This window comes from Ctenopharyngodon idella, chromosome 5, assembly GCF_019924925.1.
Source record: "Ctenopharyngodon idella isolate HZGC_01 chromosome 5, HZGC01, whole genome shotgun sequence".
In the NCBI taxonomy this organism is placed as follows: Eukaryota; Metazoa; Chordata; class Actinopteri; order Cypriniformes; family Xenocyprididae; genus Ctenopharyngodon; species Ctenopharyngodon idella.
Window position 1 is genome coordinate 11,731,074 of NC_067224.1, and position 18,861 is coordinate 11,749,934.

General features: G+C 36.3%; 1 protein-coding gene across 7 annotated transcripts in view; it reads left to right on the plus strand.

The window, feature by feature from the left end:
* abr (ABR activator of RhoGEF and GTPase) overlaps positions 1–18,861 on the plus strand; it is a 321,977-nt gene that overhangs the window by 274,929 nt on the left and 28,187 nt on the right. The window contains exon 1 of one of the 7 annotated variants that reach the window (XM_051893765.1): positions 6,607–7,202. The exons of the other annotated variants lie outside the window; for them this stretch is intronic. Coding sequence (XP_051749725.1) covers positions 7,047–7,202 — 156 coding nt within the window. The 5' untranslated portion in view covers positions 6,607–7,046. Of the gene's footprint in view, positions 1–6,606; positions 7,203–18,861 lie in introns of those variants that run through there. 7 annotated transcript variants of the gene reach the window in all.

Here is an 18,861-nt window from a genome sequence, read left to right on the forward strand (position 1 = left end):
TATAAGGTTGTGGGAAGCTGAAGCCTATCACCCTCAACCAGTTTAACGGAAAACCACAAAGAGCAGGACGTTGTCTCAAACACGAGAAGAAAATAAAAACGGCTATGAGAGGAAAACCGTTCCCCTCTCTCGTGCATTGTTGTTGTAAGCTGCAAGTCTCTGACAGAGAAGAAAGAGAATAGAGTGTCTCCCCTCATCTAAACTCCCTCTTTCAGCCTTTAGCTTCACCTGTTTAATGAGCATCACTCAATTGTTTCTGAAAAGATGAAAGAGAGAACCTTTCTGAAACACTTACCACCCCCTTTATATGCTAAAGTTGACTTGATTTAATTATTTATTTATTTATTTTGCTCTACTTTACTTGAGAAGAACAAGGGCGTCATGCACCTATTTTTTGTTTTCTGGAAGGGTTCACCAATTTCAGTCCTGACTCACTAGGTGCTATAGGCACGATAAGACATTATATATATATGAGTTTGGGGTTGGTAAGATTTTTTTTTTTACATCTTTGAAAGATGTCTCTCATCCTCATTAAGGCTGTGTCTGAACAAAAAAGATCTAAGTCATATTGTGAAATATTATTACAATTTAAAATAATATTTTTCTATTTTAAGCATTTTTAAAATGTAATTTATTCCTGTGATGTCAAAGCTACATTTTCAGTAGCCATTACTCCACTCTTTAATGATCCTACAGAAATCATTCTAATATGCTGATTTGTTTTTTTTTAATCAATGTTAAAAACAGGTGTGCTGCTTAATATTTTTTGAGCAAAATGTGACTTTTTTTTTTTTTTTTTTTTTTTTTGCAGGATTCTGCATTTATGTGAAGTAGAAATCTTTTGTAACATTATAAATCGGTCACTTTTGATCACTTTAATGTGTCCCTGTGTTATTTTCCCCTATTTTTTATTTGTAAGGAAATGAGTAGTTTGATAATTACTCCTGCTCCAAAGGAAAAAAAGTCAAAATTAACAATAGGTAGATGATGGCATAATGTTCAGTTTACAGCAGAAGATGTTTTAATATTTTTTTGAAGTTGCATTTAAAATCACTTGGCTCTAAGTGGGCATGATGCTTCTGGAGAAGAGATGTACCGCAGCAGAAACATTTCTGCTGTTCAAGGTGTACAATAATTTCACTCTTAAAACATCTTATAACACGTGTTTAAAGCACGTTTAAGCCCAGTTGCCTTATTCTGAAGTGTCTCTCTACATTTTTTCCCACACATTCTTTCCTCAGAATGATGACGCATTGCCCAAATTAGTCCGCTGCGTTTTATCTTTATTTTAAAACTAACCAGCTGCAGTGTTCTTACATGCCCTCTTACCACAAACCTCTGGAGACAGAGAGAAAAAGAGTTAGAGTGCTCGAGCTGCTGAGAACACCCAATACATCTTAATCGGTAATTATATCACTGACGTTGCATTCGTTTCAATCCTCCTGTCTTCTCTCTCTTTTTACCTTTATAAATACCTTTTTAAAATAAATAATCTTTTAAATAAAAACGGTTCAATAGAGAAATATGCAAATATGGTAAAAACGAAGTGATATTAAACTAAAACCAACAGTAGGTGGCGGTAAGTCACTGTCTTAGTGAGTCATTGAGTCATTCATTCATTCAGTATCGAAGCAAGTGGCTACATTTATGAATGGGTCATTGAATCATTTATTCTTATGATTCGTTCAGATTCATTCACGAAACACTGCTGCGTGTTTCTGCAGTTCTTTTGTGGCTTTCGTTGGAACTATTTAGGGCTGGGCGTTATGGCAAAAAAATAAAATCTCGATTTTTTTCAGAACGATTGACCGATTCACGGTGTAATGTAAAACAATTTGTTAAATATCTTTGCAGAAATATGCTTGAAATATGAAGGCAAATGTTGTACAAACTTATCTTAAACACATCCTATATACTCAGAAATACTCAGAAATAAGAAAATGCTAAATATTTCTTAGCCAAAATGTAATAGCAATAAATAACACCAGTAATGGGCTATTATTAACAGCAAATTCTTTGTAAAAACAGAAAACAACAGCAGCTTTCAGCCTGTCACCATCATGCAAACATGAAATATCAAACATACAGTAGTAGATCTTTACAGGTTTTTGCATTCCATTGCGCTATTTGTCCTATTGTTTTTATGTTTGGCGGATATGTTTAGGTGTTGCACTTGGGTCTCGCGTCTTTTGCAGCATCTCACCCCTGAAACAGCATTCTAAAAACAAGGCGGTCAAGTTAAAAAAAAAAAAAAAAAAGATATGTAAACTCGCGTTTAATAACTTTGCCTTTTTTTCTCATTCCACTGCCTGCGTCTCATTTTTATAACACAATAACGCATTTCTGAATGAACAGCCGCTTTAGAATAGTGATGTGTTCTACGTTCATAGAGCATCACGTGAGAGCGGTTAATCAGGCGCTTCTCCTAATCCGGTTTTCATTGCTGTATTGTCAACATGTCTAATTGTAACGCTTGCTAACATTTTTATTCAAAATCGCGATTTCTCGATTTAAAAAATAATAAAATCGAGACAAAACATTAAATTCGAATTAATTGAAAAAATCGGAAAAATCGCCCGGCCCTAGAACTCTTATTTTGTTGCAAAATTAAGCAAACAACACTGACAGTACTCCTTTTAAAATGTTTATCACTTATTATCTTCTTTTTTTTGTTGTTGAACTGTTATATAAAATCAATGTCACATTTGCAATCATGTGGATAATTGGGGAAAAAAATTGCATTCTTGCTCATATAATATATTATCAACATTAAAAACAAGAACTCAGGGTTTTAGAGAGTTTGAGTCTTAAATCGATCTCAGCCTGTGTTTATAGGTTATTTGTTCTTCATGCTATAGTTAGTGCTAAATCCCCACTTTTACAAAGGTACATTGTCAAACTGTTTTAAGTGTTACCTGGTTTTTGTCAGATCCATGGCTGGTTAACACACATCTGACATATTGAGTTGTGATGCTCAAATGGGAAATTCAAGTTTGAATCTGGCATGCCTCATTTCCCTCTCCGTCTTCTTTGTTGCTGCCCTGCTCTTTGTAAAAAGTGGTGAAATGCAGTACTGTCAGTACTGTTGTCATATATTCAGGTCATAGCCTATGGTCATAGCTCATCATTGTTTCATCTGCTTTCATCCACATACACACATCACAGAGAGCAAGGATCCTGCTAATGGTAGCTAGTTGGTCAAAGCCAGTAATTAATGGTCTTTAGCTGTTGCCAGTCTAGATCAAGTTTTTTTTTTTTTTGATGATAACCCCCTTTCTAAAATATACATATAAATATTCATTGTGTAAAGACAGTGTGAGAAAATGTGATATTAAATGTACAAAATGTTGATTTTATTTTATATTGTTACTGTTCTAAAGCCAAAATTAAAATAATCTGAAAATTGTTTTTTAAGTGATTAGTGTTAGTTTTTTAGTTCAGATTTATTTGTATATGACTTTTCACCAATAAATACAGTTTCAGAGCAGTTTACAGTTTACATTAAGGTCCTGTTAGTTAACATTAGTTAATGCATTAACTAGCATTAACTAACAATGAGCAATACATTTGTTATAGTATTTATTTATCTATGTTAATGTTATTTAATAAAAAATACAACTGTTCATTGTTAGTTCTGTTAGCTCAGGTACATTACAGGTGCAAGCTAGCTTTGAAAGCATAAAAGGGGAAAAGATCCCACCTTCCCTTCAAGAGCTCTCTCTCCTAAGACACACCTCTTCCAAAACACATGAACAGCCAGAGCAGAGTCTGCAAAGCATCACGAGAGATTGTGTTAGTGGAGGGTCTCACGTCTCAAAGCACAAAACTTTACTGACTTGCACCACCTGACTGCTGCAAATTCATTTTGCCGTTGATAGTGTTTCCATAGAAACGTATATTTCCGGGTCAGAGGACGTGAACGCAGCATAAGCTCATTGCTGCTGTTTGTTTGCAATGCTCTGTGACTGTGGGTCTACAACTCTGCATAGTATTATGGAACACGCTGATGACATGAGATGTGCGCACGGTATGCAAATACATAAGATGGCAGGCAGGTAGGACATCCTGATAGAATGAACAGGTCCTGAGACTTCTATAGAAGTCTTTTTAATATTTAGTACCACTTCTATTATTGTTTGCTAGCATGATGCGAATAGTGTCAACCAGTATAACAAAATATGTTTATGAAAAACATTGACTACCCTAGCTTTAAATAATATTAACAGGTACAACTTTTAAATTTAATAATGCATTACTAAATTTTAATATTAACTAAGATGAATAAATGCTTTAGGAGAATTCATCTTTGTTAGTTCATGTTAACTAATGTACTTATCTAATGTTAACAAATGAAAACTTATTGTAAAGTGTTACCAAACCAACAACAGCTTGATCATTTTAAATGTCTTTGAATGTTGACTTCAGTCTTGACGGCTCGGTTCTGATATTCCCAAGCAAGATGGAATCTGTACGCTTTCTGTGCTAAACAGTTTCTCCACTGATTTTAATCTATGGAAGTCTGTGTAATGAATTTAAACATGCTAAAATGTGTTACATAGAGCAGAGAGTACTTCACTATTTTTGGTAGCTAAAATCATAATAAAATTAGCCAAAATATTTAATAAACTTGCACACAGGAACAGGGAATACATGGAACTTGTGCTGCAGGATTTTGTGGATGCTGATTCCATAGGGGCCTGGAGAGCATGTTCAGATGAATCCTGGGTAACTGGATGTGCTTAGGTGCATGGTGCAGCACTTGTACCGAATTATTTTTAAATACACCCAAGCACAGTTCCTGCAGCAACTGTGAGGTTGTCACAAAGAACTAGTAATACAGTGATTTTTCCAGTCTTATGCAATATAAATGAGATTTGAATGGAGGAAAGGTGGCATGAGGATAAATGGAAAGAAACAGAAAGAAACAGTGCAAAATTACCTGGTAAAAACCATTGCGTGCTGCTCCAGAGACTAGCATGATGACAGAAGATGTAGAACAATCCCATTCCTGCTTACATAACCAACATATATACACCAACACCCACAAGACGCGGCCGCCTCAGGCTCCCAATGACACACACTGCAGAGATTACAGAAGCAGAGAATGTGCTCTGTAACCACTACATATCTGTAGTGTCAGATATGTTTGTCTTCACTGACACACAAACTTTAAGGGTGTTTTTGTCTCTAACTTCGTGTTTGTTAAGTAGAGAACGTGGTGGTTCAGGTCAGGTCTCAGATGACAGTCACACAGAGGAGTTTTTGGATGAACGTGAGGAACCCCTGTCCAGGTCATATTTTACACAAAAATCAAAACAGAAATCTGCAGTTATATTTGCCGCAAAGTAACTGAAGCCTATTTTTGCGCCATTACAATTTTTGCATTATTAACAATATTTTGTATGACAATTAAGTATGTTTTCCATCAAGTTATTTGTAGTTTTTACTTTTAATTTAGTTTTTATTTTTGATTTATACTTTTTTCTTTTCTTCTTAGTGATGATTCTCATTACTGTAAATAAAGTATTACAGTAAAATACTGTAATACAATGATTTTTAATTAAATCAACAAATTAAACACTGTATAAAAGTTACAATGATGTATAAATATGAATATAAAATAATAAATAATTAGATTTTATATATATGTTCTATCACTGAAAAATTTGGGGTTGGTAAGACTTTTTATTGTTTTTGAAAGAAGTGTCTTATGCTCACCAAGGCTAATTTATACAGTAAAAACAGTAATGTTGTGAAATATTATAACTGCAGCCATTACTACACTCTTCAGTGTGACATGATCCTTCAGAAATCATTCTAATGAAGAGTTCTGAAGACTGTTATTCAAAATAGTCATTTTATAATAAATCCAAAAGCAAAACACGTGAAAAGAACTATAAAACAGAGTGGAAATGGCAAATGAGCTAATGAGTGGCCCTCTGCAGCCATCTACTGGTTATATTGGTAATTTCATGTCATTTTAATGTTAAAAATGTTTGTTTTCCACCAGGGGACAGAAATCTTCCACTAAAGCATGGCAAATTGTCCATGTTAATTCTATGAATGAAAATGAGAAGTGTAGATCTTTACAGTTAATTTTACTGCACAAATGAAGAGTTTAAAAAAAATAGTGTTTAAAACATTATGTGTTCAAAAAAAAGTTTTAAAAAAATATTTCACTCCTGTATGAATATAAATATATTACCTTTGTATGAATATTTTCATCCCTGACGCGTTTGCATCTCTGTATTTAAACTGATAATAAGAGTGAATGACAGAGACAGAGAAACATCATGTGGAGTTAATTTGTTCTACTAAAGATTCTAATCCTCTAATATTGAAATCCTAATTTTTAAATCCTAGAATCGCCCCTGATACTGAGGTAACTCAGCACACAAAGAACGTTACACCTTTATGTCTCTCTGTCTTCCTCTCCCTCCATCTCACATCTGGAGACTTAAAAACTGCATGATGATAGAATCAGCTCACCCACTCCCTCTCTCCCTCCCTCCCTCCCTCCCTCCCTCCCTCTCTCCCTCCCTCCCTCTCTCTCTCCTTTTCTCCTCCCACTCATTCTTCCTCTCACTCTCTGTTTTCTGGGGATCAGATGTTGAGGAGAGCGCAGCAGAGAGCAGCAGGAGAGAGATGCAGGCGGAGGAGAGAGTTACTTTAATATCCACTGAAGGATCTATACTTCAAATATTAAACTTGAGAAAAGGCAGAAACATGGCAATGTTTACTTTCCTCCAGAAATGAGCCCTTTATTTCACAGGGTTCATTTCTCTGTTGATTTTTAATCATTTTGTTAATCACTCCATCTTGAGAGAGCACTTAACTCAAGAAGTGAAGAATTTTGTCTTGTGATCTCCAAGTAAAGACACAAGAAAAAAGTTGTATTTTTTATTTTAGAAAAGTGTTTTTTATCCGTTTGCTGTGAAGAATTTGGGAAGAGTTTGATTTTACCTTTGGGAACCGTTCTACTGGTGTTCCAAGAGTCAGCGCCCCTCTCTTTCTCTGTGCGTGGTTGCGAGAGGAACACAGTCAGGATGACCGAGATCATGGTAACGGACTGTAATCTGAACTCAGTGTGTGAGTGCATGGAGCGGCACTGCTGCGTGGACGATCCTTCAGCCATCAAAAAACACACCAACAGCGGTGCCAAACTGTGGGGCCGTGTGCGCAGTAAACTACTCCGGCAAAAGGTCACTTGCTCTTTCATTCTTTCTCCATCTGTCACATTCTCTCTCTGCAGCTTTTGGTCTCATTCTTTTCATATGTTTTCTGTCTGTGTCCTTGGCTTTTAACTCACTAAAAGTCACTGAAAGAACCTGCACTTTTTCATGCTGTCTGTCTCGAAATGCAGAACGTTGATCCTATAAATAGTTGGTCTCACTTTATTTTAAGTGTCTAGCATTGTACTAGCATTTAAATTAATCAAATGTACAAGCATTTAAATTAATCATTTGATAAAATGCACTTATGCTTTTACATTGTACTTATATTGTAAGTACATAGTAGTTAAAGACAAATATAAAATGTATAAACAAATAAAATGTAAACAAATAGTTTTTATTTTTTGTATAAAAAGGTGTTGCAACTCTCATATTACAAGTGAACTGTACATGGAGACATTTAAATATATATTTTGGGGCTAAATAGTAATAGATGTATTTTCTCCTTTCTTTACTTTTATATATTTTGTGTGTGTGTGTGTGTGTGTGTGTGTGTGTGTGTGTGTCAAAAGGTAATCTGTGGCAAAAGGTAATCTGTGTACATGATAGTAAGATTTACAAGCATAGCACTGTACGATTTAACTGGTTTCATCATAACTTATCCGACAGTGATTATTTTACAAATATTCCAAATACTCCTGACATTGTAATTGTAAATGAGGTTATGAAATCTGTATGTATCTTTGACGTGGGCTGCTGTTTTGACCTGTATATGGATACTTGCTACTATTCTAAACTATTGAAGTATCAACCACTGATAGATCTCATTTACCAACTTGGATACAACTGTAAATGAATAATTTTGGTATTTGGAAGTTTAGACCATGTCCATAAGAATATGATCAGGGGGATGCAGTTAGGGGGGCTGCAAAAAAAGGAAGCAAAAAGGCTTGCAAAATTATGCTCTGTTTCGGCCATCATAGGGAGCATGCAAATATGGAGACGGAGATGTTTTGTTTATCCTTAATGTGTTGAGTATTATAAATGGAAGAACCTGTACAAGTATGTGAGCCATGAATTGTAGATCTGTCACCTTGCCGAAGACCCTTCCCAGAGTATTTGGATCTTGTTTTCATTCTAATGTCTTTCAGATCCAAATAAAAGCAATCAAATGTGTGTGTCCACTCTTGTTTTATGAATGAGTGTGATCAGTGTTGTTGAATGTTAGATGTTAGGCTGCTGTATGTATGTGTCTGTCCTCAGAGCTCCTGGCAAGTATAACCCACCCACTGATGAAGATCGATTAATCATACTTTTACTCTTACACACACCATTGTATAATCTTTTATTAATAATTACAACAACTATTCTCATGCTGAGATCCAGAGCATAGTTTATAAATTAATCTATGAATCTTTATTCACTGAATCAAAATCCAACATTTTTCAGACAAATGGACGTTTTGATGATAGAACATTTGTGAGTATGATAGAAATCCGAGTTGAAAATAAAATTAAAATTTAGAATTAATAATTAATTAATTTTATTTTTAAATTAAATGTGTAAAACAAAAGTTAACAAAAAATCAAAATATGACTAAAAACAAGGCATATAGGGAAAAATAGAGGAAAAACTGTGATAATTACAATTTTATTACAATTTAAATAAATGTTTTCTATTTTTATATATTTTAAAGATTTATTTATTCCAATAATGACAAATCTGAATTTTCATCAACCTTCAGTGTCACATGATCCTTCAGAAGTCATATGCTGATTTGAAATCATGATATTTTTTTATTGAATCTTTGAGAAAGTTCAAAAGAACAGCATTTATTTGAAATAGAAATCTTTTATAACAAAATGTTAAATTATAATTCTTACTGACCCCAAAGTTTTGAACATTTTTTGTGTAAATGACACCTGCTCTAGAGGGAAGGAATGTATGTCATTTCGATTATGAGTAGTATAACATTGATGGGATTGCACTGGTGAATGGCACATTATCTAATTAATTCTAGCTCAGCATTCACTGTTGCTGAATGATCGTCCTGCTGTGATGAGATCAGTGCCTTCAGACTCTGCATGTAACTTGTGGGAGTAGGTGTGTGTGTGTGAGAGAAATCTAGGTCTCTCCACATGGGGTATCTGCCCTGCCAGCACTTTGAGCAGTAATTTATGTGCATAGTCTTTCTGGCTGTAAAAACAAAGCATTTTAGCCTCTGCTGTACTTATGTGTGCCTTCTGCCTAGTGGGGGTCAATACTCTTCCCGATCCATTGACCCAGGACTGACCGTAGAGATTACAGACAAAGACCCCTCATATATAATCCTGTGGCTGTAACACCTCATTTTCACTCTACACTCTTAAAAATGAAGGTTCTTTATTGGGATCTAACATTCATGTAACCTTTCCTTTACACAAAAGGTTCTTCAGATTAAAATGTTCTTAAGACTAAGGGAAAAAATTTGTTATTTTAAGAACTTTTCATTGAGAGGTTCATTAGGAAACTTAAAATGGTTCTTCTAAGGCATCACTGCAAAAAAAAAAAGAAAAACTTTTTCTTTCTTTTTTTTTTCTTTCTGTCTTCCTTTTTTTTGGGGGGGGGGGGGGGGGGGGGCTTCATTTTTAAGAGTGTAGGGTAGTAATACACGACAAAGCAGGACACTTGTGCTGAGCCCATGGTCTTTTGAAGTTCTCTTGAAGTTCTCTTCCTCTTTTCTTTTCGTTTCTTCCTGTCTGTCTTTCTCTGACTTCCTCTTCTTCTGTTGTTTCTCAAACATCATTCTGTATTGTTTTGATCTAGTAGCATTATCCTTTATAGGAGGAATTATGCCTGTAAATCATGTACATGTACTGTACAGGCACACCTTTGTCTTTGTCACAACGGCCTTTGTCTTCCCACAGGTACTGACACATAAAGACTGTCTGTCAAATGTAGACAAAGACATTTACTCATATATACTCATATTCAGACACAGGTGTAATAGATACACAAATAATTGCCACTTACTGTCAATTACATTTATAAACAAACTTCATTTTGCAGCCATTTGCACTATAAAACGCTTTGAAACACTTGTGAACTCTCTCACAGATGGCCAGTCTCATTGACTGAATATTGAATAAGTCTTTGTGGCCAAAAGAGTGTGTGTGTTTATCTGTGTGTGTTCCTTTGATATGGTCATGAACGATCCCAGTGTTGTCTCATGACCTGCTCATAATATCTGACCTCCACAGATGTGCTTTTATTTGATAAACGTAAACCTTATCAGAACATGCTGCCACTTTAACCCCTCAGACCAGAAACAGCCTGTGTCTGAAATCACCCCCTATACCCTTATATAAGTGTACTATTTGAAGGGACAGCCATTTTTAGAGGTGTCTAAACCACAGTGGACATTGAGTGCACTCATTCAATCCCATAATGCACTACAATAACGAGTGTACAACCGATGTACACTCAACGGCTAGCCACTAGAGAATACCAATGCACTGAGCGTTGCGTTGCCCAGAAGATGACGTCCGCAGCACTTCTGACTCTCTCGGTGTCTGAATTCACTCACTCGTTTTTATTCACTACTTAAAATGTACTATATTAGTGAAGTAATGTAGAGAATAGTGCATGATGGTGTAATTTCAGATAAAGCCATACTCAATACGGCAGAGGTTCTCAATTGGTTAGTCTTGACCCAGAAAAGGATTGCAAGTATTTTAGGTCTGTTTGGGGCAGCATAGATAAAGTGGTAAATGCTAATAATAAGATGAAAATAACAGTATAATTGTGTAGAGTTAGGACAATAATATAGGCTTATCACCTTGCTCTTGAATATTTGGTTGTTGATATGAAAGGTGACATGCTCATCTGTATTTTGGTGCAAATTCATCTGTCACTAGTCAAATTATGTAGATGACTGACTGAAAAGAACTTTTGTATGATTGTAATATTTTGCTACTGTGTTGGGTCGCCACTTGATGTCCAATGTAAAATCTTAGTCCTGAAGCAAAATCAGCTGAGAATCATTGCTCTTTACGGAAGCACAGATGCGAATACTTTGCCAACCCATTGCAAGTATGATTCATTTGTACAGTATTTTATGATCACTTTTTCCTTACTGTGGCATTAAAGGGATACTCCACCCAAAATTAAACATTCAGTCATCATTTACTGTATGACTTTTGTTGTTCTGTGAAAAAAAAAAAAAAAAGATATTTTGGGTCCAAACAACATTGGACCCTATTGACTTTCATTGTCTTATTTTATACTCCACAGAAGAAAGTCTATACAGTTGTGGAACAAATTAGGGGTGAGTAAATGATGACAGAATTTTTGTTTGGATTGAACTCTCGTTTTAACAAACCTCAGTACTCAAGGAGTGTGTGCTATTATACTGAATTTGCTAAATTGTTGCCATGACATGAAAGAGAAAACTGACTGTATTGAAGAACACAGTTTATGCTAATGCTCGTTATAGTGACCCTTGTGGCAATTGTTCCTCTTTTGAAATGAAAGAAAGAACAGAAGGAGGGAGGGTCTGTGTGAAAGAGATTATGCACGAAAAGAAGAATATTTCTCCAGAGATGAACCAATTCTCTGCTGTAACTATCTTTTCTCCAGCCTATACTGCCTCACAAATGGTGCTCGAGGTCCCTTAAAGGGTTAGTTCACCCAAAAATGAAAATAATGTCATTTATTACTCACCCTCATGTCATTCTACAGCCGTAAAACCTTCCGAACACAAATTAAGATATTGTTGATGAAATCCGATGTGGTGCATTAAAATCAGCATTTGGTACATTAAAATCATGTGTGGTGTATGTTGGGTGTAGATTTGATTTAGTTATATTTATATACAAACCCGATTCCAAAAAAGTTGGGACACTGTACAAATTGTAAATAAAAAAGGAATGCAATAATTTACAAATCTCCTAAACTTATATTTTATTCACAATAGAATATAGATAACAAATCAAATGTTGAAAGTGAGACATTTTGAAATGTCATGCCAAATATTGGCTCATTTTGGATTTCATGAGAGCTACACATTCCAAAAAAGTTAGGACAGGTAGCAATAAGAGGCCGGAAAAGTTAAATGTACAAATAAGGAACAGCTGGAACCAATTTGCAACTTATTAGGTCAATTGGCAACATGATTGGGTATAAAAAGAGCCTCTCAGAGTGGCAGTGTCTCTCAGAAGTCAAGATGGGCAGAGGATCACCAATTCCCCCAATGCTGCGGCGAAAAATAGTGGAGCATTATCAGAAAGGAGTTTCTCAGAGAAAAATTGCAAAGAGTTTGAAGTTATCATCATCTACAGTGCATAATATCATCCAAAGATTCAGAGAATCTGGAACAATCTCTGTGCGTAAGGGTCAAGGCCGGAAAACCATACTGGATGCCCGTGATCTTCGGGCCTTTAGATGGCACTGCATAACATACAGGAATGCTACCGTTATGGAAATCACAACATGGGCTCAGGAATACTTCCAGAAAACATTGTCGGTGAACACAATCCACCTTGCTATTCGCCGTTGCTGGCTAAAACTTTATAGGTCAAAAAAGAAGCCATATCTAAACATGATCCAGAAGCGCAGGCGTTTTCTCTGGGCCAAGGCTCATTTAAAATGGACTGTGGCAAAGTGTAAAACTGTTCTGTGGTCAGACAAATCAAAATTTGAAGTTCTTTTTGGAAAACTGGGACACCATGTCATCCGGACTAAAGAGGACAAGGACAACTCAAGTTGTTATCAGCGCTTAGTTCAGAAGCCTGAATCTCTGATGGTATGGGGTTGCATGAGTGCGTGTGGCATGGGCAGCTTACACATCTGGAAAAGCACCATCAATACTGAAAGGTATATCCAAGTTCTAGAACAACATATGCTCCCATCCAGACGTCGTCTCTTTCAGGGAAGACCTTGCATTTTCCAACATGACAATGCCAGACCACATACTGCATCAATTACAACATCATGGCTGCGTAGAAGAAGGATCCAGGTACTGAAATGGCCAGCCTGCAGTCCAGATCTTTCACCCACAGAAAACATTCAACGCATCATAAAGAGGAAGATGCGACAAAGAAGACCTAAGACAGTTGAGCAACTAGAAGCCTGTATTAGACAAGAATGGGACATCTTAATCTTATCTTAAATATATATATTAAATTATTTAAATTATTAAAGATATTATTAATAACAATAATGTCAATAATAATAATGAAAATACTCATAATATTACTAAAACCTTGTATAAATATATATAATAATAAGTGAATACATAATTAATTAGGATGAGTGTGTCAGATTTGTAATAGTTGAATGAGGTCTGATCTGGAGTGTTGTGGTTCCGATATACAGTTGTAATGAGGTGAAAAATATTCTACGGAGATGTAGTCTGTGAGCAAATTTTTCCAATGCGTTATGTGAATAGTGTTTCAGGATTTCCAGTTCAAGAAGATAGTTTTCTTGGCGATGGCTAAGGCTACGAGGAGCATCCTTCTTTGTTATTTCCTGATTGAGAGTTGATAGATCGCCCAGTAGACAGAGTAAGGGGGATAATGGAATGCAGCAGCCCAGGAGGCGGGATAGGGATTCAGTGACGTCTTTCCAAAAGTGTTTAATGGGTGGGCAGTGCCATGTGGCGTGGATATATGTGTCCGGACAATTTTGTGAGCAGTGTGAGCAAGTTTCTGATGTGAATCCCATTTTAGACAGCCTTTTTCCCCAGTATAGTGTGTTCTATGAAGAGTCTTATACTGTATGAGCTGAAGGTTGGCGTTTTTGGTCATGGAATAAATATTTTTACAAATTTGAGTCCAGAAGTCGGTATCAGGAGCAGTCGAAAGGTCTTCTTCCCATTTGATTGTTGGTAAAGTTATGGTTTTATTTGAATTGGTTATAATTTTGTATATTTTGGAAAGTAATTTTTTCGGGGAGGATATATTAACTAAATCTGCTAATGCGGAAGGAAGGTGAAGGTTGATGGTTCTATTGTTGATTTTGGATAAAACAGCTGATTTGAGTTGCAAATAATTCAAGAACTGATTGTTCCCGATACCGTACTCCTGGACTAAGTAAGAAAATGAAACAAAGTTGTTAGACTGAAAAATGTGATTAATATGTGTGATGCCCTTTTCTACCCATTTATGGAAATTGAGTGTTTTTTTGTTGTTGTTGTTGTTGCTTGTGAAATCAGGGTTGTTCCAGAGTGGGGCGAGTTTAGATGGGGCCTGACTGGAGTTTGTGATTTGATAATAGTTCCACCAGGCTGTCAGAGCAGAAGCTATTGTCAGTGCTTTGAAGCATGGGTGATGTTTAATGGACTGACTGAGAAATGTCTGATATGTGCAAGTTTTTGCAGAGTGATTGTTCTATGTCTAGCCATATTATGTCTGACTGAGTGGGGTGAGTCCATTTATATATGTATTGAAGTTGGTTTGCTAGTGAGTAATGGTAAAAATGTGGGGCATCTAATCCTCCTAAAGATTTGGGTTTTTGTAAAGTGCTTAATTTTATCCATGGTGGTTTATTTTTCCAGTAGAATCGGGTAATGATGGAGTCTAAAGATTTGAACCAAGTGAGAGTAGGTTGGGTTGGGATCATTGAGAATAAGTAGTTTATTTTTGGAAGTACTGTCATTTTGATTATAGCTATTCTGCCCTGGTCGTCGTCTAATGTTTTCAGTAAAGGAGTGAAGTTGAGTCCAGTCAGCTCTGACAGCCTGGAGGAAACCCTAACGCCTAAATAAGTGATGTGGCCTGTGCATAGAGGAATGGGTGATACCTGGGCTACCACATCCCATTTGGTTTGATGTAGTGGAAGAATTGAAGATTTATTCCAATTTATTGCATAATCTGATATTGTATAAATCAATGGTTTTAGTTATTTCTTGCAGAGATGATTGAGGATTTTGCAAAAAGAGTAAAATGTCATCAGCATATAAACTAATCTTATGTTGTGTTTGGGGTGTGTGGATTCCTCTGATGAGTGGGTTCTGACGAATGGCTGCTGCTAAGGGTTCAATGAAGATGGTGAATAAAGAAGGAGAGAGTGGGCATTCTTTCCTAGTCCCCCTGTGCAGTGTGAAGCTTTGTGATGTTAGTCCATTGGTGGTGACTGTGGCAGAAGGTGCTGTGTATAAAATTTTAATCCAATTAATAAACAACTCCCCAAAGCCAAATTTTTTTAATGTGGTAAATAGAAAGTTCCAATTGACTCTGTCGAAAGCTATTTCTGCATCTAAAGTGACTATGATGGTATTTTCCTGTTGTAGTGATGAATAATGGATTAAATCGTATAGTCTGCGTGTGTTGTTGGATGCCTGCCTACCTTTAATGAAACCAGTCTGATCCGGGTGGATTATGAATGGGATAATTTTTTCAATTCTATGTGCAAGAACTTTACTGATTATTTTGATGTCTACGTTGATGAGAGATATAGGACGGTAGTTTGATGGAAGTGTTGGATCTTTATTAGGTTTGGGGGTAAGTGAAATAGTGGCTGTGTTCATGTGCACTGGTAATCTTGAGTTTTCTTTTATTTCCGTTATTGCTCTGATGAATAATGGAGATAAAATGGACCAGAAGTGTTTATAGAACTCAGCAGGGAAGCCATCGGGTCCTGGTGCTTTATTGTTAGGCATTCGACTCAGGGCGATATGAAGTTCTTTTTCTGTGATTGGTTTGTCCAGTGCACTGATTTGTTCTGTGTTAAGTTTTGGGAGTTGAATATTATTGAAAAATGAATTAATATCATCTTGTCTTGTGTTATTATCAGATGAATAATGTTTAGCATAGAAGTTTCGGAATATTGTATTTATTTCTTGTGGAGAGTTGGTAGGCTTCCCTGCTGAGTTTCTTTTAATCTGATTGGCCAAATATTTACTGGATTTGTTGCTATGATGGTAGGTTTCTTGACGGAGTCTATGAATTAGAAATTGAGTTTTTTTTATTGATGATTTCGTTTAGCAGGAATTTTTGTTTTCTTAATTCATTATATATTACTTCTGTTGGGTTATTTGCATGTAATATTTCAAGTTCTTTTATTTTATTTTCTAGTCTGATTTCTTCTTGTTTTTCTATTTTCTTTTTATGGACGGAGAATGAAATGATTTTACCTTGTAGTACTACTTTGCCTGTTTCCCAAAGCAATGAAGCTGATAACTTTGGTGAGTCGTTTATTTCTAGGAAGGATGTCCACTCTCTTAACTGTCAAACTCTGGGTCTTTAAAGGCCGGAACACACCAAGCCGACGGTTGGCCGTCGGGCAGTTTTTGTTCGTCGGCCGACTAAGTTTTCTCAGTGTGTTCTGCACCGTCAGCTGAAGTTGGTCCTTGTCGGCTTTTTTCCGGCCGATTCGAAATGTTGAATCGGCGTCAGCGCTCGTCGGCCCGTCGGGCCATCTGATCATTCTGATTGGCTGTTCAGGCTACTGCCACCTGCTGGTATGGAAAGGCATTTCATCTTGTGCAGGCGCAGAACGGACGTGCTACTTGGCCGTCGGGTGTCAAGCGTCAGTTTGGTGTGTCAGGGCAACTTTGGACACAGACGCTGCCGACGTGAGGCAACCCCGCAGTCTGTTTTCGTCACCACTAGTGCGTCGGCTTGGTGTGTTCCGGCCTTAAGGAGTGATATGTTAAAGCGCCATCTACTGATGTGTTTATGTAAATTAGCTGGATTCCATATAAGTGTTACTGGAGTGTGGTCACTGATGCTGATTTAGTGGATTTTGTGCTCAGAGATATTTAGTATGATTGAATTGCTAGTTAGGAAAAAGTCGATGCGAGAGTAGCTATGATGAACTGGCGAATAAAATGTATATTCTCTGTCAGTTGGATGCTGTAGCCTCCAACCATCGCCAAGGCCAAAATCTCTCATGAACTGTATTATTGTGTCAGTAGATTGCCAGTGTCTTTTATTACTTGCGGATCTGTCAAGTGATGGGTCAATTATGGTGTTAAAATCGCCTCCTATAATTACCGGGCCGTTGGAAAAATTTGAAATGGAAGAAAAAAAAGTGTGGAAAAAGGCAGGGTTATCTGAATTCGGGCCGTAAATGTTGGCAATTGTTACCGAGTTATTGTTAATTGTTATGTGTATGATAATAAAGCGTCCTTCTGGGTCTGAAATAGTTGTATTATGAACAAATTGAATTTTTTTGCTTATCAAGATACATACTCCTCTTTGTTTTGAATTATAAGTGGCTAAAAATGAGTGAGTGAATTGTGCTGATCTTAGGGTGTTTTGTTTTGAATCTGCACGGTGTTTCTCTTGTAGTAAACATATATCTGCCTGTAGATTATCCAAATAGTTGAGAACTTTTTTTTTTTTTTTTTTTTTGTCTGAGAGCTAACGCCACAGATGTTCCAGGTTATGAATTTGAGTTGCATGTTGAGCTAATATTTCTATACTGACAGGTATGTGTAAATGAATTATGCCAAACGTCAAATACAGAACAATAGGACATAATAACACTAGACAAACCTAAGCAAAACACACAATAAAACAAAAAACAACACAGAGTTTGAAAAACAAAACATAGGTGACTGAGGTGCATACTTGTATAGTGCAGTGAGACATAGGTGCATTATATTATAGATGCAAGAAAATGGTGCAGGGGGGGATAATATATTATGGCTGGGATGATAATGTTGAAGGAAGGGTTCTAGTAGAGCCAGGGGGTGATGTCCTTGTCTTTGAATAGCTGTCCATCAATGTACAATTTGTCCACTGTAAGTATTGCTCTTTTGCCCTTTTTTTATCATTTGCTTGCGGATGGGGATTAGCTGTTTACATCTATGGATGATTTCTTGTGGAAACTGGTCATTAAGTCCGTAGTGAGTGTCCACAAGACCTTGCTTATTGGGTTAATAGGCTTAATTGGTTTGCATTTATTAGCAACAGAGACATTAGCATCTAATAGTAACTGCCGTAATAAACGTGTGTTAAAAATATATCTTATGCTCCATAACTATCAGGGTAGGGGTGTAACAATATATTGTGTCACAATATATCGCAATACAAAAATGCTACAATATGTATAGTGGATAGTGACAATATGTATTGTGTATAGTTCACCCAAAATTAAAATTACTGCATACTGTGAATATGTTTAGATGAACATATTCATCTAAAATAATTCTGTATTTTCAGCGTCAGAATCATTAATATTTTTATTATGGTATCACCATTGTCCTGTGCATTGGGTTACCAGCACCAAGTCCAAGTCTATTCATTTCCACCCACCAATATAATTTTAATCAACAGTTTATTTTTTGTTAACCTTTTAACATATGTCTTGGAGTTTCGCAATAATATCGTTTTGTTAGTTCAGTATCGTGATATGTATCAAATCATGACATGAGGGTATCGTTACACCCCTATTCAATACCATGGTATATAGTTCTATAGTGTTGCCATCTTATACTGTCGCTGTACCATGGTATTACCACAGTACATTTTTAAGGATGGTCAAGTGTTGTGTTTACCTTATATGGAAGAGCTTTAAATGTTGTACAGTAAAATGTGTATGATGATGATGAAAGATGTGAGGATGTCATTGATGACCATTGTTTATGAGTCATCAGATTATTGGCATTTCCTGTGTGAGTAAGTTACATTTACTGGAAGAGGCCCAGCCCAGCAGGCCCAGCCTTTGACATCAGCCCAATGCATCAGAACACTAAAGCAAACAT